Genomic DNA, 27500 nt, shown 5'->3' with positions numbered 1-27500 from the left:
TTACGCGAAACCGATTGGTAAGACCAGCCGTGATGGATATTTAATACTATACTTTTAAGATAATATATCCACCCTGTTGACAGATATATACTAGTGCATCTTTTCCCTGACTTATGGTCTTTTAAACGTCTCACGTATACATATATTCATACATACATATATATATACATACATACATACATACATACATACATACATACATATATATATATATATATATATATATATATATATATATATATATATATATATATATATATATATATATATATATATATATATATATATATATATGTGTGTGTGTGTATGCATATCAATTGAGGTGTGTTCTGTTAAGAAGAAGACATGGATGTTGTAGTATGGAAATCTGGATTTCTTTACGAGGACAGCAACTGAGTATCGCGTGAGGAGATACATATAGATCTTATACATAATTTAATTTAAATTTAACTTTAAATCCTGTATATACGAGGATCTGTATGTATCGAAATATTTCTGATGATTAAAAAGCTGCCTAACCGTACTTACAATTCCTTTTGACTCTTTGACTTTTTGCTTTATATATATGTATGTATGTGTTTGTATATATATATACGTGTGTGTATGCATGTGTGTGTGTGTATGTGTAAATGTGTATATATATGTGTATATATGTACGAACCAATGAGGACAAAAGGAAGAAAAGGCGATAGGAATAAGTTTTGATATATGTTGCATTAGTCAAACACTTAGAACTGCGTGGTTCTTTGGCGTTTCGGGTGCTAGACTTTAATTAGGAAAAATACAGAATCAGGAAAGCTTGTGAGAAAGATCCAAGTAGAATTAGAATGAGAGAAAGAAAAATATACATTCATATGTATGAAAGTCCGTTTGTAAGTATGGATGTATATATGTGTGTATGTATGTGCAGATTTGTATGTTTTATGTATGTATTCTCATGCATATAGCTACATATCTAGATATACTTATATATATATATATATATATATATATATATATATATATATATATATATATATATATATATATATTTATATAACTATATATATATTTAAATAACAAACTTCTGGAAAGTTTTACAGATCTTTGCAGTTCCAGTGATGAATTGTATCTGTAGTCATGGAATTAGCATTCTCCATTCTGGTTTTGAGAAGCCTAATTTCTCAAGATTGGTTACATATCACAGGGCCCCAATAATTACAGGTATAAACCTCAACTTGTAATCTGTATGTATGTATGTATGATCTTTTTTCTTTCGTTATAGGCTTAAGGGAGATGGCTATGTTTTTAATATACTCTGCTTGGAAAGTCGGTGTTGCAGTATCAATCACGCTATGTCGCCCATTGTACAATTCTGTCCACTTTCATGTTCGACTGCGCATGTACACTAACGAAAGTAACAGGGTTTAGTTATCTTGTACAAAATAACATGCCTCTCATTAGTTTCTAACACTATAGCACATCTCTCAAAACTATATTTTGGACAATCAAACAATTGTGAAACCGGTTAAATGCATTGATATAAATATACATACATCTTCATATATACTTTCTCTCCATTTTTAACTTCCTTTATTTCTTCCAAACTACTATTTCTATGAATTGGTATCCACTTATATCTATCTATCTATTTATCTATTTATGTATCTATCTATCTTTATAATCTTTGTAACAGTCTGTCTCTGTCTGTCTATCTGTCTCTCTCTCTCTCCCGCTCTCTCTTTCTCTCTCTCTCTCTCTCTCTCTCTATATATATATATATATATATATATATATATATATATATATATATATATATACATGCATGTATATACGATATGCATGGATGTATGTACGCATGCATGTATGTATCGATCGATAGATAGATAGACACATACATACATATATGCATACATACATACATACATACATGCATGCATACATACATACATACATACATACATACATACGTACATGCCTAACGGAACTTTAAATTAAATGGTGTAACGGTGCATATATTTGTATTCCTTAAAACATGCAAATTTTTTAAAACTTCGTTTTCAATTTTCTGTTTCTTTGTTCTGCAGTTCAAATCAGCTTTGAGGAGACCTGTTGTAGCGGAAGTGTCAATTCTTGAGTTAGCAGATAAACTGAATAACCATACCAAGTTCAATTCATACACAAACCCAATCGATATAGCAACCATTATCGATCTGCTTGGTATGTTGGTCGAGACACAGGTACGTACATTTTCCAAAACATATTACTGTACATTTAAACAAATAATCAGTTATACGTACAGGTATAGTTCCAGGAATACATGACGCAATTTTCTTTTAATAAGTTTAGGTATTTTTGCATTACTTGCTGTGTGTTCAATTTAAATCAAAGAATTTGCTATAAACTCCATCTTGTAAACGGTAAAAACCATCTCAATATTTTCAAACTGAGTGCAAATTCAGCCGAGGTCGGTTTGGCCTTTCATCTTTTCGGGATCGAAAAATTAAGTACCAGTTGCGTACTGGAGTCGATCTAATCGACTGGTCCCCTCCCCCAAAATTTCGGGCCTTGGGCCTAGAGTAGAAAAGAAAAGACTATTTTCAAATTGTGTAAGGTGGGGAACTGACTGAAACATTACTGCGCCGGACAAACTGCTTCGCGGTATTTCTTCCGTCTTTACCTTGAGCTCAAATGCGATCGAGGTTGATTTTTGCCCTTTATACGTTCGCGGTCGATAAAATAAGTACCAGTTGAGCACTGGGGTCCGTGTATACTACTTACTCCTCCCCGACGTTGCTGGCCTTGTGCCAATATTTGAAACCAATATTTTTCAAACTGTTATGGTCGCGAGCTGGCAGAATAGTCAGCACGCTGAGTCGAATGCAAAGCTGCATTTCGTTCGACCTTACGTTCTGAGATCAAATGCTACCGCAACTTTGCGTTTCATCATTTGGATATTAATAAAATAAGGACCAGATGACCAGTGGGGGTGATGTAATCGACTTAGCTCCTTCAAAATAGCTGTCCTTATGCCAAATATTGAAACCAATATCTTTTCAAATTGTGTATATTTCTATTAATATTTCTGTGGTCTAGAATCGTTTGTGCGTCGGACAAAATGCTTAACGGCATTTCAACTGATTTATTACGTTCTGCGTTCAACTCTTGCCGAGATCAATTTTGCTTTTAATCGTTTCTGGTTCGATAAATTAAGTACCAGTTTAGTACTTGGGTCGAAGTAATTATTTCAAAATGTCTGGCTTTGTACCAAAAACTAGGAAGAATGTTTATCCTGAGCCAATGGTAACGTTAAATCAGAAGCCATCTGAGTATGGCCATGACACATATTTACCTGTACAAAGTCATATCGTTTTGAATCAATCAATCCGTTCATTGTTTGAAATGATACAGTAGAATTTGAAGAACACTCATTTGATATTTTTTGTAGATTGAGACAAACTCATAATCTTACATGTAATCAATTTTAATCAATCTGTCCATTGTCTGTAATGATACAGAGTAATTTGTAAGACATCCAGCTGATATTTGTAGTAGATGAACGCGCATGGCTTAGAGGTTAGGGAAATTCGTCTAACGATCGTAATGTCGTGAATTCGATTGCCGGCGGCACGTTCTGTCCTTGAGACAGACACTATATTTCACGTTGCCGTGATCCTTCCAGCTGGCAAAAAATGGGCCAGGATTATCACATTCTGTGTTACACTGAATCGCTTTTAGAACAGCGTTAAGTGTACGAGTGACTGTGTTGTGCTCAGCAACTCATATATTAATTTCGCTAGAAGACTGTTCCGTTAATCGGATCAACTGGAACTTTCGATGCCGTAAGCGAGGAATGCCAGTAACTTTTAGCAAGCGAAGACTACTTCTGTGGCTGCCAGAAATGGCAAACAATCAGATGCAAAAATCTATTAGCAAGCAATTTCGTTTTTTAATATTATGCTATTTGGATGTGTCAAAGTGGATTTCTTTTTTATCAGATTGAAAGCTTAATAAAACAATCTGAAAATGAAGGAATAGTTTGATCTGTGTAAGTTTATAGAAGTCACGATACTTTCTATAATTAATGATTCAAGCTATTACTCCACATTTCTCTCTTACTTTGAGACATACATTACAGGTTTTCTTGCTTTCTATTGAGCATTTATTGCGCATGAAGAATCGATATATTGCCGTGATGTTTGCGACTTCCAGAAGGGCAATTGATATATGTACACACACACACACACACACACACACACACACACACACACACACACACACACACACACATATATATATATATATATATATATATATGGATATTTGCAAATATATATGTGTGTGTATGCATACATGTAAATTATATCTATGTGTGTGCATGTATATATACATACATACATACACACAGACACACACACATATATATATATGTATGTATGTTTGTAAGTATATGTTGATGAGTAGATAAATAGAAAGATGCATAGGTAGATATAGATAAATACACAGATAACTATAGATTTAGATATAGACATACATATTATACAGTTGGCGAGTAAAAAAATAAATGCATAGACTAAGAATTAGCGAAAGCATAACAAGTGGTAATGTGTGAACTGCCCTTGCCATAGACAGGCAAAACATTAACGCTGATTTATACATACGTATTTATATATGAGTTTGCATATGTGTACGTGTGTGCATGTGTGTATGTTTTCATGTGTGTACGTATGAATCTCTATGTATGTATGTATGTATGCATGTATGAGTATATATACTCATATGTATGTATATATATATATGAGTATATATATATATATACTTATATCTTTACATATATATATATATATATATATATATATATATATATATATATATATATATATATATATATATATATATATATATATATATATATATATATATATATAGTGGAAGCAAACCTGACGAAAAGTTCATTTTTGCCAATCGGCTTGATAGACTTGTCTGGTAAAATGCACCAATTGGTCAAACGATATTGGCACGAAAATGATTTGAAGTTCTAAGCGTGTTTAGTGTCTAGCTGTCGTTTAGAAAACAAGCCAGAAATGGTTGAAGAGACCTATAGTTAAACATTCCAACCACGACAATATCATCGTATTTTCAGGATTTTTTTCTTAATCTTAGAACATAAATGTGCTTCTATTTATTTCGCATTTTTTTATTGAGAAGTCAGGGCGTGATTTCAGAATTATTTGACTGTTATTTGAAGCAACACCGACGGTCACGTATACCCACTCTCACCGTCTCTTATATTAGCATAGTAACATATCGATTAGGTGTTTATGAAATCAATGGAAGTTCACGTACCTTATTAAGACAATCGAAGAAGGCCCAAATATTTTGTGTATGCATATATATATATATATATATATATATATATATATATATATATCTGTGTATGTGTGTGTGTGTATTATATACTATGACACTAATAATAGTTTGTACAGCATTACGGATAAATTACAACAAAACATACTTAGACAAGACCGGAATCATTAATTATAAAAGAGAGCGCCCCCTGTATAATTAGAAAGGTCAAACTTCTCATATTATTCAAATCATTCGGGTTGGTGTATAATTTATTAAAGACGTAAATGAATGCCAGCCAACTACATCTGTCTGGTGTCAATGTAACATAATTTTGTAGAGGTACTAAATATTATATATTAATATCTAATGGACATTTTGAAATTTTTTCAGTGTAAACTTAGCGAGACATACCATAATATCGTGAGACTTTACTTGTGTCTTCATTCTTCGTCATTTACTGATCTCCATAACCTGTAACTGACACGCACACATTTCTCCCTCTCCCTTCCTCTCTCTCATTATCTATTTCTATCTTCTATTCCATTGTTTACATAGACGTATTCGTACACGAAACCTCGTGACTATCAGTGCAGGCTCTAAGTTCTGTAGGAAATATCTATAGAGATAACTTCTAAAAAGTGATGGAATCGCACTCCAAACATGGTAGGACTTATAAAGCCTTTGATATGCTTGCACAACGAAATGCCGTGTATCTACCAGCAATCAACAACTGATGTATATATATATATATATTTAGTTGGAATTTACAGGAAAACAAAAGACGAATCCAGATGCATAAACAAGAGGCAGGTGTATTCGTTTGACGCTCGTTAAGGAGAAAAAGTCTTTTACGTTTCGAGCCTACAGTGTTCAACAGAAATGAACACGATGAAATAAACAGAGAGATTTTTAAAAAATGTGGATTTAGCGGAGGGAAAAAAAGAGAAGAGAGAGAGAGAGGGGGGGGAGAGAGGGAGAGAGAGAGAGAGGCAATATATACACATACATAAAAGACGCACACACACATATATATATATTCTGGTACTCTGTTGATTACAACGGCGGGTGTTCCTGTCGCTCCGATCAACACAACAACCTGCTCGTAAAACTTAACGCCCAAGTAGCTGATCACTCCACAAGCGTGCGTACACTTAACGTAGTCCTCAGGGGATTCAGGGTGGCACATAACAAAACAAGGTCGACGCCTTTGAATTACAGATACAACTCCTTTTTGCGAGCTGAGTGGATTGGAGCAAAGTGAAATAAAGTGTCTTGCTCAAGGACAGAACGCCTCGCCGGGAACAAAACTGACGAGCTTAGGAGGGGATCAACCTGTCTTAACACCTTGCTGAAGGAAGAAGGATTTTGTGGATGCAAAATACTTTGTCAAGAACATAACGCGCACCAGTTTTAGCATTCTAAACCACGATCACATATTCGTGAATGCAACACGATCAAACACTAAGTCACGCGCCTTCTCATACATACTTACATACGTACATACATACATACATACATATATATATATATATATATATATATATATATATATATATATATATATATATATATATATATATATATATATATATATAGTTTTTGATAGGCCGTTCTATTTGTATTTTCTATATATTATATATTTTCACCTTCTGTGATTTTATGTAAATGTATTATTTTTTATGTATTTGGGAACCATGGTGATTTTTATATATGATTAAATGTTTGAGGGGGTGGTGTTGTTTGTAAAGTCATTGACCCTAATTTAATGTTTGTTCTATATCAAACACTTCTTTACATATATATATATATATATACATATATATACATATATATATATATATATATATATATATATATATATACATACATACATTTAAATATATGCATACATACGTATATATATTATATGCATATATATATACATAATATATATATATATATATATGTATATATATATATATATATATATATATATATATATATATATATATATATATATATATATATATATGTGTGTGTGTGTAAGCGTGTGTGAATGTGTAATCGGGCAAACTACAAGCAATCCTGTAAAGCTCTGCGTCGGCAAAACTTGAAAAAATATAGAAAGAAGTGAAATGGGTTCAGGACGTCAAAAACACGTGAACAAAAGGAAAAACGAGAACATAAATAAAAAACAAAAACATGGAAAACGAACAGTTTTTCGAACAACGAAAGAAACAAATAGAGAAACGAGACAGAGAAACGGAGTAGATAAAACAAGAGACAACTGATGAAGCGGTTGTTCTTTATGTTACCAGTCACGTTTCTCTATTTGTTTCTTTTGGTGTTCTAAAAAAAGTTCGTTTTCCATGTTTTTCTTTTTTTATGTTCTCGTTTCTCATTTTGTTCACGTTTTTATTTTTACGTCCTGTACCCATATATGTATGTATATATACATATATATGTAGGTATATATATACATATATATATATATATATATATATATATATATATATATATATATATATATATATATATATATATATATATATACATATACATATTATATGAGCGAACGCCACGCATTCGATTCCTAGTAACTTTTACATTTGTATATATATATATATATATATATATATATATATATATATATATATATATATATATATATTATATATACATATACACACATATATATATTTACATACATACATACAAACACACACATATATATAATAAACATATATGTATATATGTATACATGAATATATACATACCATACATACGTACACACATATTCACATATATATTTATATATATACATATATACACGCACACCTTAACAATTGTTACAATGGTTTGTATATACTTTCATGTATCACGTCTTTAGTGGTCTCTCCTCTCTCCTTTCTCTCTCTCTCTGTCTCTCTCTGTCTCTCTCTCCCTCTCTCTGTCTCTCTCTCTCTCTCTCTCTTTATTTCTCCATTTCTCTATTTCTCTCCCTGTTTTCGACCGACGTGATTATTTATAACATACTTCCTGTTACTTCTATTCGCAGTATTGCACTTAATTATTATTTATTAATCAATTAGAAAATCCATTAGCGAAAACCTATTGTATATATATTGTTTGATATTTCAGGGTGTGTCAATTCATGTCGTCTCCTGGAATGATGGCAAAGACAATTATGCGCGTACCCAAACTAACTACAACCCCACCATGGTACAGACGAAGGTGTTTGCACAGGTAAGTCTAATGTAGATACACATGTTTAATCGATAACCGACGCTAGAGAGGCTCAGAGACATATCGTAGATGAATATGTGTATATATGTGTGTGTTTATGTAATAGATAAAGAGGAATGTGCACTCTGTGGCTCTTCTTTTTCGCATTCGTTTATCTCGCATATAAATTTCTAATGTTGCATCCGGTTGCGAGGAGAGTGTTATCTCCCTTGTATTCAGAAATTTGCCAGATATGCATCAGACGACGCTTTATGCAAACTGTACTCTCCTTAGATAAGTCTGTGTGCTTTCATTCTTTAAGGGCTTGAAGGAGACGAGCTGACAAAATCGTTAGCACGCGAGGGCAAAATGTTTAGCGGCATTTCTCTGCACCTTCTGAGTTCAATTTCCTCCGACGTCGACATTACCTTTCGTCCTTTCAGGTTCGATAAAATACTACCCTGTTGTGTCGACGCCCTCAAGCGAAGAGGTAGGATCGCGCAAGACATATAAATAGAGGTAGTCTGACCGTGGTAGAGTGTTGAGTGAGGGTTGAGTAGAGATCATCCGAAGGTGCTAGATAGCAGTAGTTTGAGACATAACATACCCAATCACGTATTCTTTTACTCTTTTACTTGTTTCAGTCATTTGACTGCGGCCATCTTGGAGCTCCTCCTTTCGTCGAGCAAATCGACTCCAGGACTTATTCTTTGGATGCCTAGTACTTATTCCATCGGTCTCTTTTGCCGAACCGCTAAGTTACGAGGACGTAAACACACCAGCATCGGTTGTCAAGTGACGTTGGAGGTGGGGGGACAAGCACAGACACATAAACATATACACACATACACACACACACATATATATATATATATATATATATATACATATATACGACAGGCTTCTTTCAGTTTCTGTCTACCAAATCCGCTCACAAGGCTTTGGTCGGCCCGAGGCTATAGTAGAAGACACTTGCCCAAGGTGCCACGCAGTGAGAATGAACCCGGAACCATGTGGTTGGTAAGCAAGCTACTTACCATTTAGCCACTCCTGCGCCTATGCTGATGAATTCAACTTACCCTCACCTTGTGCCTATTGCAGACATGACTCTTTAGGGGGTTGATAAAAATCTACCAATTAATGGTGGTGCGTAGGCGGAACTGTAACATGCTGATCCGAGGCCTTTCAGTATTTGCTTCTGTTTTTTCCCCCTTCTGTGTTCAAATCACGCAATGGCTTTCATGGTTGGTAGGTTTAATTCACTGACCAATTTAACAACATCTGGACATATATGGGTCTTTTGCTGAGGCTATTCTGTTGCCAGTTTTCTGAATAGATATATGCTTAGAAGATACTTCCCCCAATAGCGAAATCAGTGAGCGAAGAGGCGGTCCGCCGTGGGCAATAATCCCTCTCCCTTCTACCTCTTTTGGAGGCACCGTAGAGGATCATGACCGATACCTTCCCTCTTGTCTAAAAATATCCAAATACACAACCGACACCAAAACACTACAATGATAGTCACCATATTCTCTAGAACTCATTCCCAGACATCATAGTTGTCGTTCAGTTCTATACGGACATATTGCGTAGTGGTTAAGAGCACGGGCTACTAGTCCAAGATTCCGAGTTCGATTCCAGGCAGTGACTTGAATGATAATAATAATAATAATAATAATAATAATAATAACAATAATAATAACATCGAAAAATACCTTAGGAATGAGAACTCAGGTTCGGAATTTCCCCAAGACACCTGATAAAGGCTGGAGGGTATATCAGCCGAAACGTTATGTTAACAAAAAACAAGATGAGGACAAATATCCGTCAAATGTAAATAATGTAAAGAATGTGTAGTTGTCGTTGTTACACACACACACACACACACACACACACACACACACTGGCTCTCCGTCGGTTACGACGACGAGAGTCCCAGTTGATCCGATCAATCGAACAATCTGCTGAAGACTCTACAGACAGGGTATCCTTAACGAAGTTCTCAGGGAAATTCAGTGTCACTCAGAACGTAACAAAGTCGGCCGTTTGAATTATGAGTACAATTCGTTTTTGTCAGCTGGGTGGACCGGAGCAATGTGAAATGAAGTGTCTTGTTTGAGGATAAAACGTGCCGCCGGCATTCGATCTCATGACTTTATGATCGTGGCACGGATACTCTAACCACCAGTTCACGAGCCTCTATAAACACACACATATGCATACACACACATGCATAATCACATGCATTCACATACATTCATACACACGCATACACACACACACACTCATACACATACACTTTCTAGCTCTCTCACACACACATACATACACACTCTCTCTTTCTCTTACACATACACACTCAAACACACACATACGCTCACATAACCACACACATATACACACACGCATGTTCACACATACGCACACACACACTCACACACACAAAGTCTCTCTCTAACTCACACACACACTCAGACACACACATACACACAAACACACACACATACATACTCGCGCGCAATATGACATTACAGACCATTTGTCAAACAGGTTTTGCAGTTTTAGTCGGGTAACTTGTCACAACACATTCACACATCAATGCGCATCACTTTGAAAAACTTCAAAAAGCTCGCTGGAACTAATTTCCCAAGAGACCAAATTAAAGTTTGCACAGTTCAATAATACAATGAAACCTTTAGATATTGCAGTACATAAACTCAATAAAATAAATTTAGATGCATCTGGACAAAAAAAAAATAAAGATATACTAACCAGCAACATACAAACAATGGCTCGAAGTAAATAACAAAAATAAAGGAATTGAAAACATAGACACGGCGGCCTTAAACTTATCACTCCGATGACACTCAGCAAATTTTTGTTTTCACTTATAATGTATTATCTTTATTACTAGAGGCGCAATGGCCCAGTGGTTAGGGCAGCGGCCTCGTGGTCATACTCTTTCACCAGAACTTTCTCTCACTCTTTCTTCCTGTATTTCAAAGGGTCCGGCCTTGTCACAATATGTGTCGCGCTGAATCATCCTGAGAACTACGTTAATAGTACGCGTGTCTGTGGGGTGCTCAGCCACTTGCACGTTAATTTCACGAGCAGGCTGTTCCGTTGATCGGACCAACTGGGACCCTCGATGTCGTATCCGACGGAATGCCACGATACGAACACAACCAACAATAAAATCTAACGATGTTGGCATCTCCATCGATTACACGTCCATTAATTTAAGAGACGCCGACGATCGTGATGTCACTTCTGCGCATGCCCGTGTGAGTGTTTATTGAGCGAAAACTCCTAAAGCCCCACGAGCTCCACGAGGTTCCGGCAGGGGTGGTGGTGGCGAACCCTGCTGTACTCTTTCACCACAACTTTCTCTCACTCTTTCTTCCTGTTTCTCTTGTACCTGTATTTCAAAGGGCCAGCCTAGTCGCACTCTGTCACACTGAATCTCCCAGTGAACTACGTTAAGGGTACACGTGTCTGTGGAATACTCAGCCACTTGCACGGTAATTTCACGAGCAAGCTGTTCCGCCGATCGGATCAACTCGAACCTTTCGTCGTCGTAACCGACGGAGTGCCACTACGATTATTTAATTTTTTTTTCTATTAGGTTGTGTGTCGTTGCCGACGATGACCAAGGAGATTGCATGGGGGAAGAAGACGGGGCATAGCGTGTCCGGTTGTGGCGAATCATTCCGATGCATGCTCAGGAGGCTCCGCTGATGTGGAACACTGGTTGTTTGTTTCGAGTGAGGCAAGAAGTTGGCTCTGGACTTGCTCAGTTTGCGTCTCCTTTGTGTCCCTGAAATCCTAATCTGTTCGTAGGGGATGGCGCCTCTATTAGTGCAGCGTCACCAGGAAAAGTGCTCCTGAACTTGCTTTTCCTAGGTGTCGGTGTTGATCTCAAAATCTCTTCAGCGAGGCTTTGCATGTATCCTTGAGATGCTTTTTCTGTCCACCTTGCGTGCGTTTGCCTTCATCTAATCCGCTGTATAACGGTCTCTCGCGGATTCGCATATTAAGCATTCAAAAAATGTGGCGCCCCCACCTGGTTTGCGCTCTCCCCAGCAGCGTCAGTTATAACTTAAGAACTTATACTAACATCATAAATCAGTTCACAACGGATACGTGTGTGTGCTTGACTGTCTCTGAGCTTGCGTTTGTTACGCTACACCGCTTGATAATCGGAGTTAGTTTGTTTACTTTCCTGTAACGCAGCGGTTCGGCTAAGGTAAGCGATAGAATAAGGATCAGATTAAAAGAATAAAAATTAAAAATATTAAAATTAAAAGGCTTCGCTTTCTTCGACCAAACCCTTCCAGATTGTGTCTCCTAATGGCCATCAACTGAAACGAGTGAAAGACAAATGAACGAAAGATAATATTCCATCTGTATTCTTCGAATTCTCCATCAGCGCAATAAGTCATTCAACGAAATTTTGAATAAATTCTAAAGACGCACTCTCATATTTAAGATACGATATTACTTTATGACTTCAGTTTTATACAGAAATGTATTGATTTTTTAAAAATCTGCATGAGTTGTGTGTTTGCTTACAAAATAGAGTAATAATATCTGACTAAATATATGTTTATTAAACACGTGGATATTTTCTCCATATGCATATTTATTGAGGTAGCCATCTTTGATAGACGCTGCGATATTCAATAAAACTTAAGTGAAAAAATTTCAACATTCCGTTACCGTTTTAAGAATGTGCGCGCGCATCTGTGCGTGTGTGTGTGTGTATGTGTGTGTGTTTGTGTGCATGTGTTTGACTGTGTGTTTGTGTGTGTATGTGGTGTTATATATATATAAATATATATTACATATTTGTATTCTTCTTCGTCTTCTTCTTCATTATCATCATCATCATCATCATCATCTTCTTCTTCTTCTTCTTCTTCTTCTTCTTCTTCTTCTTCTTCTTCTTCTTCTTCTTCTCATTATTATTATTATTATTATTATTATTATTATTATTATTATTATTATTACTATACTCTTCTCTACATCTTTCTTCTCCTTGATTTATTTGATTAAATATGTGCTAAAATATTTCGAAAACACGATACATATGCATTATAGCTGTGTGTATGTTAACCACAAGTTATTAAATTGCACGGAATAATATCTTCTGTGCAGCATACACATTAACAGTTGTGCAATAATGGGATGAATAAGAAGTTTCAGAGCCTCTACATACTAATGGATGTATGGATATGAAGGCGCATGGCTCAGGCTCAGTGGTTACAGCTTCGAGCCTACGATCGTGAGGTTGCGAGTTCGATTTCCGGACCGGGCTGCGTGTTGTGTTCTTGAGCAAGATACTTTATTTCAAGTTCCTCCAGTTCACTCAACTGTAAAAGTGAGTTGCGACGTCACAGGTACCAAGCTGTATCGGCCCCTTTGCCTTTCCCTTGGATAACATCAGTGGCATGAAGAAGGGAGGCAGTATGCATAGGCGACTGCTGGACTTCCATAAAAAATCTTGCCCGGACTTGTGCCTCGAAGGGTAACTTTCTAGGTGCAATCCCATGGTCAATCATGATCTAAGGGGGTCACCCACATATATACACTCATAAGGTGACAAGCTGGCAGAAACGCTAGCATGCCAGATGAAATGCTTAGCGGTATTTCGTCTGGCTTTACCTACTGAGTTCAAATTCCGCCAAGGTCGACTTTGTCTTTCATCCATTTGGGGTCGATAAATTAAGTACCAGTTGCGTACTGAGGTCGATCTAATCCCAAAAGATTTCGGGCCTTGTGCCTCGAGTAGAATATATATATATATATATATATATATATATATATATATATATATATATATATATATATATATATATATATATATATATATATATATATATATATATATAAACTTAGATATGTTTCGACCAATGATTGGTCCAGGCCATGTCTAACATAGAGGGGACAAACAAGGACAGACAAAGGGATTAAGTCGATTACATCGACACCAGTGCGTAACTGGTACTTAATTTATCGACCCCGAAAGAATGAGAGGATTATCTAAATCCTTATATATATATATATATATATATATATATATATATATATATATATATATATATATATATATATATATGTATATATACACACACTCACGCTCAGTCTTGGTAACGAGTCACATCTCAAGGTACATGATAATTTAAGAATTTCTCCTCTAATGAATACATTGTAGAAATGAGAGAGTTACGACTTTGCGTCTATACAATGTAAGATACACAGAGATCGTCAACATCTGATACACGACATAAAATACGTATGTATGATCTTATCTCGCATAAAATCTTCCGCAAGGGAACGCAGTAAAGTAGGGAAGCAGGTAATAAGGAGGTACCCGTGCTTATTGATACGGATTTCATTGATGTGTTTGTATAACCATTAGCGATTCAGAATGAAAGTTGTTGTTTTTTTTGCGTGCAAATATCGGCTTCTATGCTCTAATACACATACATATACATATACACACAGTCGTAGAGTCATACATGCATATAACACACAAACAGACACATACATATATACACATCTACATAATGCACACATATGGATACATACAAGCATGCACCAATACTCATGATTATACATACACACGCACACACACAGACACGGCACATTTGCATGCACATACACTCATTTATGCTCACCTGCCCTCACGTATTTAATTCATTAACTGATTAAAGAACTTATTAACAAATATGTACATGCACACACATGTACACAGGTATACACTCGTGCACAAACACACGCAAATATGGACGCCGATTGATTCTTTAAAAAGTAATAGGTTCTCATTCTGCCTATTTTTTTATTTCTCACTGATTCGCTGCGTCTACGTTTATCTGTATGTATCTGTAACCGTGTGTTTGTGAGTCAATGAGGTTGTTGTTGTTGGCACACCGTCGCTTACGACGTCGAAGGTTCCAGTTGATTCGATCAACGGAACAGCCTACTCGTGAAATTAACGTGCAAGTGGCTGAGCACTCCACAGACACGTGTACCCTTAACGAAGTTCTCGGGGAGATTCAGCGTGACTCAATGTGACAAGGCTGACCCTTTGAATTACAGGTACAACAGAAACAGGAAGAAAGAGTGAGAGAAAGTTGTGGTGAAAGAGTACAGCAGGGTTCGGCACCATCCCCTGTCGGAGCCTCGTGGAGTTTTTAGGTGTTTTCACTCAATAAACACTCATAACGCCCGGTCTGGGAATCGAAACTGCCATCCTATGACCGCGAGTCCGCTGCCCTAACCACTGGGCCATTGCACCTCCACTGAGTCAATGAGATAACGTGTATATATTGACTTCAAATTTTGGCGCAAGGCCAGTAATTTCAGGGAAGAGGGTTAAGTGAATTACACCAACGTCAATGCTCAACTAGTACTTATTTTATCGACCACGAGAAGATGCAAAGCAAAGTCGACCTCAGCGGAGTTTGAACGCAGAACGTAAAGACAGACGAAAGGCCGCTAAGCCTTTTGCCAGGCGTGCTAACGATTTTGCCTTGTTTACAAGCGTATATTTGTTTATTCATTTATTTAATTCTATTTTGCAACCTTTTCACAATATCGAATTTCAAACTTTTTGCGTGATTTCCATAGCCCTGTCATCTGGTAAACCCTCTTCAATCTGTCAGATGTTTTTGCGCGTCAGTCACGAAAGCCACCATTAGCAAATAGAAATGCATTTCCTTCGTCGCCATCTTGTAATTTTGTCTGTGGTTTTTATGATTTTGTTTTCACCAATAAAAATCATCTGTGAAAGAGTAATCATGCGCAGTCCGAATAATGGCGAATAGTTCAGTCAATTAAATTAGTTGTACTTTACTTCTTGTATTGAGTAATGTTCCCCTAATGTTTATAACGAAGGGCAGTGAAAGTTGTATTGATATGTTGTTAAATAAATAGCGTTAACTAGATATTTAAACAACCAGAGGAGTAGGCAGATTGATAGATTGATTGATAGGGGGTAAATAAATGGTTAGATAGATAGGTAGATAGATAGATAGATAGATAGATAGATAGATAGATAGATAGATAGATAGATAGACAAATAGATATGAATGTACGTACGTAGTATATGTTTATATAAACTTACAAAAAATACCTATGTACCACTTGTTCACGCACATACATACACAAATATATATATATATATATATATATATATATATATATATATATATATATATATATATATATATATATATACATGCCCAGACATATATATCTACATACACACATATATATGGTATTTGTGTATATGCATGTATATTTTATAAAAGCTCGTTTGAATATTGTCTTTACCACGCTATGTAATATCCTTAGGGCGATAAAAAGATTCAACTCTCTAACACATGTACGATCGAACAAGATGCTGTAACGTAGCATAGACATCGGACGAATAAATAAGCCGCACATATATAGGAAACTCATTCTCATCTTTCGACATTTTTTTTTACACATACAGTACGTGTGCGTGTGTGTGTGTGTGAGAGTGTCTGTCTTTTATACGTGAGTGCGTTAGTGTTTGTTACGTTTGTTTTGTGTATTTGTGTTTGTTTGTATATTCCTGCTGTTGTTTGTATATGTAGAACACGTGTGTATACTTGCGCCTGTACATGTCTGTGTGGTTTACTATTTAGTGCGTGTGAATATATATACATATATGCATATACATTTATATATATATATATATATATATATATATATATATATATATGTGTGTGTGTGTGTGTGTGTGTGTGTGTGTGTGTGTGTGTGTGTGTGTGTGCGTGTGTGTGTGTGCGTGTGTATATATATATATATATATATATATATATATATATATATATATATATATATGCGTATATATATATATATATAGATATACATATATATACATATATATAGATATACATAATACATATATATATATATATACATATCTATATATATATTGGTATATATGTATATATGTATATAAATGTATATGCATATATGTATATATATGCACACACACACACACACACACACACACATATATATATATATATATATATATATATATATATATATATATATATACACATGCGCGCACATACACGTACACACGCGCACGCATGCACACACACACATATATAGTACCGATTTTGTTCGTGTTACTTTTATGTTTTACTTCCAAGCCACTTTGTTCTGTTAATATTTTTAATTTTATTAACTTTATATTATAATAAACAAAGGAAATTAGTAAAAAGGGATTTGTTGGGGGGGGGGGTGTTTTCTTTTTTTCTTTTGTTTTTTTTTGTATTTTTTTTCTCTTTTCTTTATCTGAAAACGTTGCTATGGTAACTATTTCAGCTTGTCACCCGGATAGTGGATAACCTGCTGAACAGAAGAAACGAAGTCGGGTGGAATGCTACTGAGCCGAGCGGAACGGAGGGCGAAGCATTGATGTCAGTTATGCGTAACTTTTCCGAAGTTATATCTCGAAGACTGGAATATCATGTAAAAGACAGGAAGCTGTCGAAAGGGGAAGCAATGATACGGCAGTCAAAAGCTAACATTTGTAAGTTCACCTGTTTTTGATTCTTTGCAGTTTTTTTTCCTACTTCTGTGCGTTGTTTGATCAAAATGAAAATGGTTTAATTAACAAACGTAGTCATTTTATTTGTGAACACAACTGATTTTGAGTGTAAAAATGTTGCGTCGGTTATTATTAAAAATGTTGGTTCGGTTATAATTAAAAATGTTGGTTCGGTTATAATTAATTGCATTTGTTTACACGTGATCGTTACATAGACGTGTAGAAACTAACACCGAATCCACCCTGATCCACCCTGATCCACCACTGGCCAAACAGGCGCGAAAGAAATTTCTTTGTCCTGTCAAAAAGGGATGGATGATTTTTTTCCCTTCGACTTACCACCTGAGCCGTGTCAGTTAAGGTTCAAGTGGACAGGAGGCGACTTACTAAGGTAGGAATTACTACTGTGGTATGTTTGTCCTTCTAGTTGTCATGACCATTATAAATACAGTCAGACATGCGATGGAGGCAGAGAGCTATCACCAGGCAAACTGTCAAGAGACAGCCTTGCGCCAGTTAAACAGCCAACGGAGAACCACATCTTCAGCATGAACGGCCCAACACAGCAGAAGTAGCGAAACATAAACAGATACGACTGAATGATCAATGCACACACAGACACAAAACATGCCCGGTTCTACCTCATCATATCGACAAAGTATTTCCCCTGTTATTTTCTTCTTCGCCAACTTACTTACTTCTTACTTACTTCTTCGAAGTAAGTTGGTAATGCTTGTAGTGGATTTTCTAGGGTATGCAACTAGTAAATGCAAGTGTCGTTTAACTAAATTATTTAAACCACAATCCGATGCTTTCCCATTGTTTTACTTTGATGTTGTTCACATGCTTATTTCATCTGCGACCTCAGCATCTTTTGCTATACCTTTCCCACTACAAACGTATTTAAAATTAGGCGGATATACGAATATGCATTCATAAAACATACAGAATGAGCTACATGATGAAATGTTGAAATGAACATGTATTTAAATTCTTTTATTCTTTTAATCTTTTGCTTGTTTTATTCATTTGACTGCGGCCACGTTGGAGCACCCCCTTTAGGCGAAAAAAATCCATCCGAAAACTTATTCGTTGTAAGCCTAGTACTCATTCTGTCGGTCTATTTTGCTGAACCGCCATCTTACTAGGTCATAAGCACACCAACATCGGTTGTCAAGCGATGGTGAGGAGACACACACACACACAGCCATGCCTGCGTCTATGTCTATGTCATACATACATATATGCATGCATGCATGCATGTATGTATGTATGTATGTATGTATGTTTGTATGCGCATGTATGAGTGTGTGTATGTATGTGTCATGATTACTATTATTTTTGTTACTATTATTAAGAAGGCGATGGCCTAGCGCAATCGCTAATGTCGCAGAAAATGCTTAGCACTATTTCTTCCGTCTCATAACATTCTGAGCTCAAATTCTGCAGACGTTGACTTTGCCTTTCAACCTTTCGGGGTCGGTAAAATAAATACCAACTGAGTACTAAGGTCGATGCAATCGGCCAGCCACTACCCACAAATTGTCAGCCTTTGAACCTATATTCTTTTTCTTTCTACTCTAGGCGCAAGGCCCGAAATTTTGGAGGAGGGGGGGGCGAATCGATTAGATCGACTCTAGTGCTTAACTGGTACTTCTTTAGTCGACCCCGAAAGGATGAAAGGCAAAGTCGACCGCGGCAGAATTTGAACTCAGAACACGAAGACAGACGAAATATTGCTAAGCATTTCGACCTGGTGGTAACATTTCTTATTTCTTTACGGTCCACAAGGGGTTAAACATAGAGGAGACAAACAAGGACAGAAAAACGGATTAAGTCGATTACATCGACCCAGTGCGTAACTGGTACTTAATATATCGACCCCGAAAGGATGAAAGGCAAAGTCGACCAAGGCGGAATTTGAACTCAGAACGTAGCGGCGAACGAAATACCGCTAAGCATTTCGCCCGGTGTGCTAACGTTTCTGCCAGCTCATCCCCTTCTTTTGAACCTATATTAGAAACATGGCGGTGAGCTGGTAAGATGGTTTTCGCGCTGAACAAAATATGTAGCGACATTTTTTGCGATTTTACATTCAGAGATCAAATAACGTCCAGGTCGACTTTCTTATATTTTTGAAGTCGATGAAATAGGTACCATATCAGCACTGACACCAACAACTGATTTCAGGCCGAGGATTATTATTATTGTTGTAGTTGTTCTTGCTGTTCAACATTTGGTAGTTTCAGACAGAGTTCTACTGTATCACCTGCTGCACATCTGTGTTGCTGAAGAGTGTGTGTGCAGCATTTTGAATTTTTCTGTTGGGTATCCGACCTGTAGTGTACATATTGTGGAGGTTGTTCATTTTATCGGATATTTACTGTACAGAATGTCCTGTGTTTGTCGATTGTTTTATTTGGGTTGCACTATTGAATTGATACTGACTTGCGTAGGATGTGGTCAGTTCCTAGCAGGGCTACTTTTTGGATAGTGTGTAGTGTTAAATGTTCAGGTATAGCTTCTATGTTTTTGTTCACACATTTTTTTTTTATTATAACCAATTATCCAGTCTATAAGTGAGCAGGTATTTCTTTCCCGATCCTTGATTGTTATGTCTGGACGATTAGCCTTTATTTCTTTGTCAGCTTGAACAGATATATCCCAGATTTTGACCTGATCGTTGTCATGTACCTTGTTTTGTACATGTTTATACCATTTCCTGTTCGTTTTAATGCTGTAGTTTTGGCCTGTTGTCCAGTGGATATAATTATTTATTTTGTCATGTCCGTATGTACACTGGACAGCCAATGACGTGGTCAACTATCTCGTGGCGCAGGTTGCAAATTTTGCATTTGGTATTGAAACCTGTTTTCATTATTTTGCTTTTATAGTTGTTTCTGGTCAGGTATTGATCTTGTGCAGCAAAAATCAGTCCTTCCGTTTCTGCATGTAGTCCAGAACTGTTGAGCCACTGTTGGCTTTTACTTAGGGTGACTTCTCTGCGAAGCCTTCCAGGGCATTGGTTGTAGAATGATTTTTTTCTCTCATTTCTTCTTTACTATATTTTTGTAGTTCTGTTTTCATGTTTTTTGGATTTTTTTTGTTTTGTCTCTTTCACCATTTCTGCATTGTTGTCTTCTGAGATCAGTAAATCACTGAGGTTTGTTTTTCTGGTTTCTAGTTTATCTCCTCCTTGCGTAAACAAACAGGCGTTTCCTTTTCTTCCGTTTGCTTTCTTACATATAATAGTCTTCCGCTTTTGGTTTCTAAGTATTTTGCTAGTACTACTGCTGTTGTGGTTGTTGTTGTTATTGTTGTTGCTTTTTGCTGTTGTTTGTTGTTATTTTTCTTTGCTCTTCCTCTTTACTACTACTACTACAACTACTGCTGCTGCTGCTGCTACTACTACTACTACTGTTATTAGCTATATAAAATATCTTTAGTGAAAGAAGATTAACAAAGACATAATGAAAAGAAGGTGGAGGCGCAATGGCCCAGTAGTTAGGGCAGCAGACTCGCGGTCGGAGGATCGCGGTTTCGATTCCCAGACCGGGCGCTGTGTGTGTTTATTGGGCGAAAACACCTAAAGCTCCACAAGGCTCCGGCACGCGGTGGTGGTGACCCCTGTTGTACTCTTTCGCCCCAACTTTCTCTCACTCTTTCTTCCTGTTTCTTGAGTAACGCTGCGATGGACTGGCGTCCCGTGTAGTTGGGGGCAACACATACGCCATAGAAACCGGGAAACCGGGTCCATGAACCTGGCTAGGCTTTAAAATGGTGCATAAATAAATAATAATGAAAAGAAGTTTTCGTGCAACCACTAGTCATTCGCTGTTTTCAGCTTTTCATACACACGAATTACACAGACACAGAGTACATATAAACGCACGCACACACACACACACACACACACACACACACACACACATATATATATATATATATATATATATATATATATATATATATATATATATATATATATATACTGAGATGTAGTGAGTGGGGGGAGAGAAAATACTTTGATTAACCGAACTGTAATGAAAAGTTGGTGTATTTTTTTTATCTCTGAGTTTTATGGTCCTCCGAAGAAAATCAGAAGGTGTTTACCAAATTAAATTAATTGTTTGCGAAGTTTCAGAGTAGCTTAGTTAATCGTTGACAAGATGAAAGCATTATCAGAATTTTTTTTTTTTCGTAAGAAGAGCTCAGGTAATGTTTTTATTGACTATGTAGGTGTCTAATTATTTTAATGGGAGAAATTTCAGATGATTGATTCAATTTTGTTGCTAGTAATTATTTTTTTATAAAAAACGTCTTTTACTTGATAATAAATCAGACATGTCAAACGGCTTAGAAAATGACAATAAAGTATTTAGTTACGCTGGTCACGGTTTCTGACCTCTTGTACTAATTACTGACCTTTTTTATGTTTCCAGTAATTTGCGAAAGGTTTCAAGTTCAAAGGCATCGAACTAAAATACATCTGAGGTTAAATTGATCATTTTTATTTTAATAGTTCGATCTGCGGTAAAGGCTGTACCCGTAGCTATCGCTGGCGTTGTTAAACCGGTGACGCGATGCGGCTGTTGTTTATTCTGAACAAGCACAAATCGATGACTGAAGGAAAATTATGATAATTATGTAAACAATTATATCAGGGTGACTTTGTAAGAAGAATTTTATACGGTCAATAATGGGAGACCTAAGGTGTGGGCTTACATAATATAAGTAACGACATTTGGAATGATGAATCTTTCGGGTGGGCCCGGAGGGAATTCATGTGAGACAAACGATCTCCGTATGGCAGAGATATGGTTGGCACAGAGGAGGCAAAACGAGTAGATAGCAGGACACTGATCCATGAAATGGTGACTGATCCCATGATAACCAGTTGGAGATGGGGTCAGATTTGAGTGTAGTCAAAGTTATAAAAAGCAGAGACTATTCATTATAGTTAGGTTTATCATAGAGCTCACATTTTCCCCTCTCTCTTTCTATTTCTCTCTCTATATATATACATAAATTCTTTTATTCTTTTACTTGTTTCAGTCATTTGACTGCGTGGCCATGCTGAAGCACCGCCTTTAGTCGAGCAAAACAACCCCAGGACTTATTCTTTGTAAGCCCAGTACTTCTTCTATCGGTATCTTTTGCCGAACCACCAAGGGGACGTAAACACACCACCATCGGTTGTCAAGCGATGTTAGGGGATAAACACACAGATACACTAACACACACACACACACACACACACACACACACACACACACACACACACACACACATATGTAATATATATATATTACTGTATATTTATATATATATATATATATACGACGGGATTCTTTCAGTTTCCGTCTGGACCTAAGCTATAGATGAAGACACTTACCGAAGGTGCCACGCAGTGGGACTGAACCCGCAACCATATGGTTGGTAAACAAGCTACTTACCACACAGCCACTCCTACGTGTGTATATAAGTATATATGCATATACGTACAGAATGTACATACATACATACACACATACATACATACATACATACATACATACATACATACATACATATGTATATATGTCATACCCCTTATAGTTATTTTTTCTCTATAAATTCGAATGTTAGTTTTTAAACTACCACTAATCCAAAAATGTTGGCTGGACACGTCATCATCCAGGTTGGACACGTCATCATCCAGGTTGGACACCTCATCATCAGTTCCTCTCGACACATGGCTGTGATGCTCCCCCACTAACCCTACTCGTATTCAGAGATTCACGTATCGCCAGCCACCAAGGGACATACTCAACTGGTTAAGGTTAAACAACTGATAAGCAAATCTGTGGTATTGAACAGAATATTTGCTGTAACTGTAGCACATATTTTTTACACGAAAACAAAACTTGTACCTGTTAACGCTGTTAACCTGTTAACCTGTTAACGCTGTTAACCTGTTAACTTGTACCTGTTAACGCTTCCAATAAGCTTAGAAGCCATGTCAGCTGCTGCCTGGCATTGCACCGGGGCATTACTATTATAGACGTCGCACAGTATATAATATCGTGAGGTTGTTCATTGACGATATTGTGTCTACCGGGAGTTTGTATCGCTGTCAAGTCACAACAAGAACATCAGACAGACAGTATTTTACGCAATATGCGTGCAATTCTAAGTAATGCCGACTTTTGCAATACACCTAGATTGTAGGGTATTTCTAAGGTTTTCAGATGTTTTTCCAGATTGGGTGGTATTGAACCCAATGCTCTGATGACTATAGGGATAACCTTTATGTTTGACTCTCGTCTTAGCTGCCACATCTTAGCGATCTCAATTGTCAGGGCTCCATATTTATCAATATTATTATTATTACTATTATTATTATTATTATCCTTATTATTATTATTATTATTATTATTATTATTATTATTATTATTATTATTATTATTATTATTATTATTATTATTTATTTATTATTTTTTTGAGTGAGAGAGCAGTGCATACCATCAAAGTGACACTGGGGTAAAATATACGAAGCCCATTATACCCATCATGACTACCAGTCTGATAAGGGTACATCAGGCACATGCATCACAACCATATGTGCGTGACATGGTGATCTCATATCAAGATAAAAAACACATGACGTCACAGGTGGGGCCCAGTTAGAATTTTCTTCGGGTCGAGTAGCCCATCCCACTCAAAAGGTTCATAAATAAGGTTTGTTTAAGCATGTTGAGCAAAACACCTATGTTTCCAAAGGTGAATTATTTAAGCCTCAAAGAATTCCTCTGAACACATGGCTATGATGCTCCCCCACTACTTCTGCTCATGATCAGAGATGCACATATCGTCAGCCACCAAGGGACATGCTCAACTCGTTAAGGTCAAACAGCGGAGAAGCAAATCTGTGGTATTGAGCAGAATATTTGCTGTAGCCCATCTTTTATACCAATATAAAACAATGTACATGATAACACTTCCAATTAATTAAGATCAGAAGCCATGAGAGCCACTGCCTGGTACTGCTATAATAATTATTATTATTATTATTATTATTATTATTATTATTATTATTATTATTATTATTATTATTATTATTACGGAGATGTACTTGCATAGCAAGTGACCTGATCTAAGATCGTGTGCTGAAACAAAAACAATCGCAGCGTGGAAGGTGTTTATAAGCCATTTAAAACACACACAAAAACCGTTAAATTCACTTCAACATTTAAATTTAATTTGTCAAAATATTTTCGTCGCTTTGAAACCGTGACCTGTTCACTGACAAAATTCCGTGCTGCGTGTTATTATTATTATGATTATTATTATTATTATTATTATTAGACTTACTTTTCAATACTTTAAGTATTCCCAAGCTATATTTAAACTGTATTAATATCCATTAAATATGATGTATTCTTAAGTATATGCCGTAGCTTACAAACACATGCACCCTTTAATAATCTTTATTTTCTAACATGGATGATGTGTTTTAAAAACTCTGTAATATTTATAGTCATTTTCCGTTCTTGTACGTTGGATTCACAATCTATTTTTTTATTATTATATTCTCTGTGTCGTTTGGTTCTTGCTCTAAACTTCTTGATTTTTTTCTTGCTCTCTCTAATAATAATTTTCTGCTTGTGTAAGTAGCTTTTAAACCTATTGCAAATCTGGAATAATTTACGGTTTTGTGGAGCAGTTTTTGGGAAGTTTTCCTTATTTTCTTAACACTGCCATTTCATTATGATCCACTCTCACAGCATATCCTAAATATTATGCCAGTAGATTCTTTAATAGTGATGCAATATTCATATAGAATATAGCTAGGAACGGTCCTTTAAACTTAAAGGTATATTCATTGCTTACTTTGTTCCATTGATCATCCTATTATAGTTTTATACATCCATGGCCTCCACAATTTCGTTATGTGTTTTCACATTAATAAATAAATCCTTCTTTCACGCATTCATTTTTTTCAGGTTTCGATTGCTTGGATAAGTTCTCTATAAAATTACGTTTCTTTTTCATTTATGATGGAGGTTATTAACATAAAAAAGCCTGGACGGAAGACAAACCTATAAAATTACCATAAATTATCAAGTCAGGCCTTCAATGAAGTTCCTAGTTTACATTTCCAAGGAATCGTTTAAGGATTAAACTCGTTTCTTGGATATAAGATTTTTTTTTTAAGGATCAAGATTTTTTTCCTGGGTTTATATAAGAGGCTTTTGTTTTTTTTTAAAGAAAATTTTTTAAATAACATTCATAAAGATGTAAATGTAATTGTAAATTGTGCAGGAATGTAGGAAAATTCTTGTACGAGAACAACAGAGTTTTGCGTTGTTTCATGTTTTGGTTATAACTATTTTATGTCGCTTACATCACTAATAACTTTCGGAAGATTTGTGCGTGTGTGTTTGTGTTATGTGTGTGTGTGCATGTGTATGTATGTATGTATGTTATGTATGTATGTGTGTGTGTGTGTGTATGTGTGTGTGTGTGTGTGTGTGTGTGTGTGTGTGTGTGTGTGTGTGTGTGTGTGTGTGTAGGAGTCCTTTGCGCTGCAACTATCATTTACGTCCTCGTAAAGTAAATAAGACTTAAACATCCATTGTTGAATATCAATGCTTATGAATTATCAAAGAGAAAGAAGAAACATTGAATGTTAAACAATTTATTAACATTGGCAAACAATTTAAGTGGTATTCTTTTGTCACACACACACACATACGCACACCCAAATGCACGCACACATACACACACACAATGTAGTAATTTGTATTTCTGTTTTGAGACAATACTGGTTTCACCTTGTTATTCATCGATCTCGGGCCAATAGAAGAGGAACCAATAACATTTTTGGGACAATTATTTTTGATTACATCGAATCACAAAAGTGGAATAATACCTTTGTTGACTGAAGTCATAAAAATAACATCATTTCAAAGCGACGATGTTTCTATCAATTATATAAAAAAAAATACATTGAGAGACATTATTATAGTTTAAACGAAACAGTTGCTTTTATTTGCACAAAGACTATAAAGACTTAAGACTGAGAAATTTCACCAAGAAATTGCGTTTGAAACTACCTTAAACTAGTCCTTTCAGTTGGTACATTTTAAATCTTAATCGTGGCACTCCATCGGTTGCGACGGCGAGGGTTCCAGTTGATCCGATCACGGAACAGCTTGCTCGTGAAATTAACGTGCAAGTGGCTGAGCACTCCACAGACACGTGTAACCTTAACGTAGTTCTGGGGCAGATTCAGTGTGATACAGTGTGTGACAAGGCTAGACCTTTTTTTTTTAAATACAGGTACAACAGAAACAGGAAGAAAGGGTGAAAGTTGTGGTGAAAGAGTACA

The 27500-nt window shown here is 36.1% G+C and overlaps 1 protein-coding gene across 3 annotated transcripts in view; it reads left to right on the top strand.

Moving 5' to 3' along the window:
* Positions 1-27500, top strand: part of LOC106870405 (cadherin EGF LAG seven-pass G-type receptor 1) — a 538322-nt gene that overhangs the window by 305867 nt on the left and 204955 nt on the right. For all 3 annotated transcript variants that reach the window (XM_052966877.2, XM_052966875.2, XM_089350213.1), the window contains exons 11-13: positions 2067-2219; positions 8449-8553; positions 17902-18109. In XM_052966877.2, the coding sequence (XP_052822837.1) occupies positions 2067-2219; positions 8449-8553; positions 17902-18109 (466 nt within the window). The remainder of the gene's footprint in view (positions 1-2066; positions 2220-8448; positions 8554-17901; positions 18110-27500) is intronic.

The sequence above is a fragment of the Octopus bimaculoides genome, chromosome 4 (assembly GCF_046866305.1).
Source record: "Octopus bimaculoides isolate indiv1 chromosome 4, ASM4686630v1, whole genome shotgun sequence".
Lineage (NCBI taxonomy): Eukaryota > Metazoa > Mollusca > Cephalopoda > Octopoda > Octopodidae > Octopus > Octopus bimaculoides.
The sequence above is the reverse complement of the archived record's forward strand: the minus strand, read 5'-3'. Positions and strand labels throughout refer to the sequence as shown.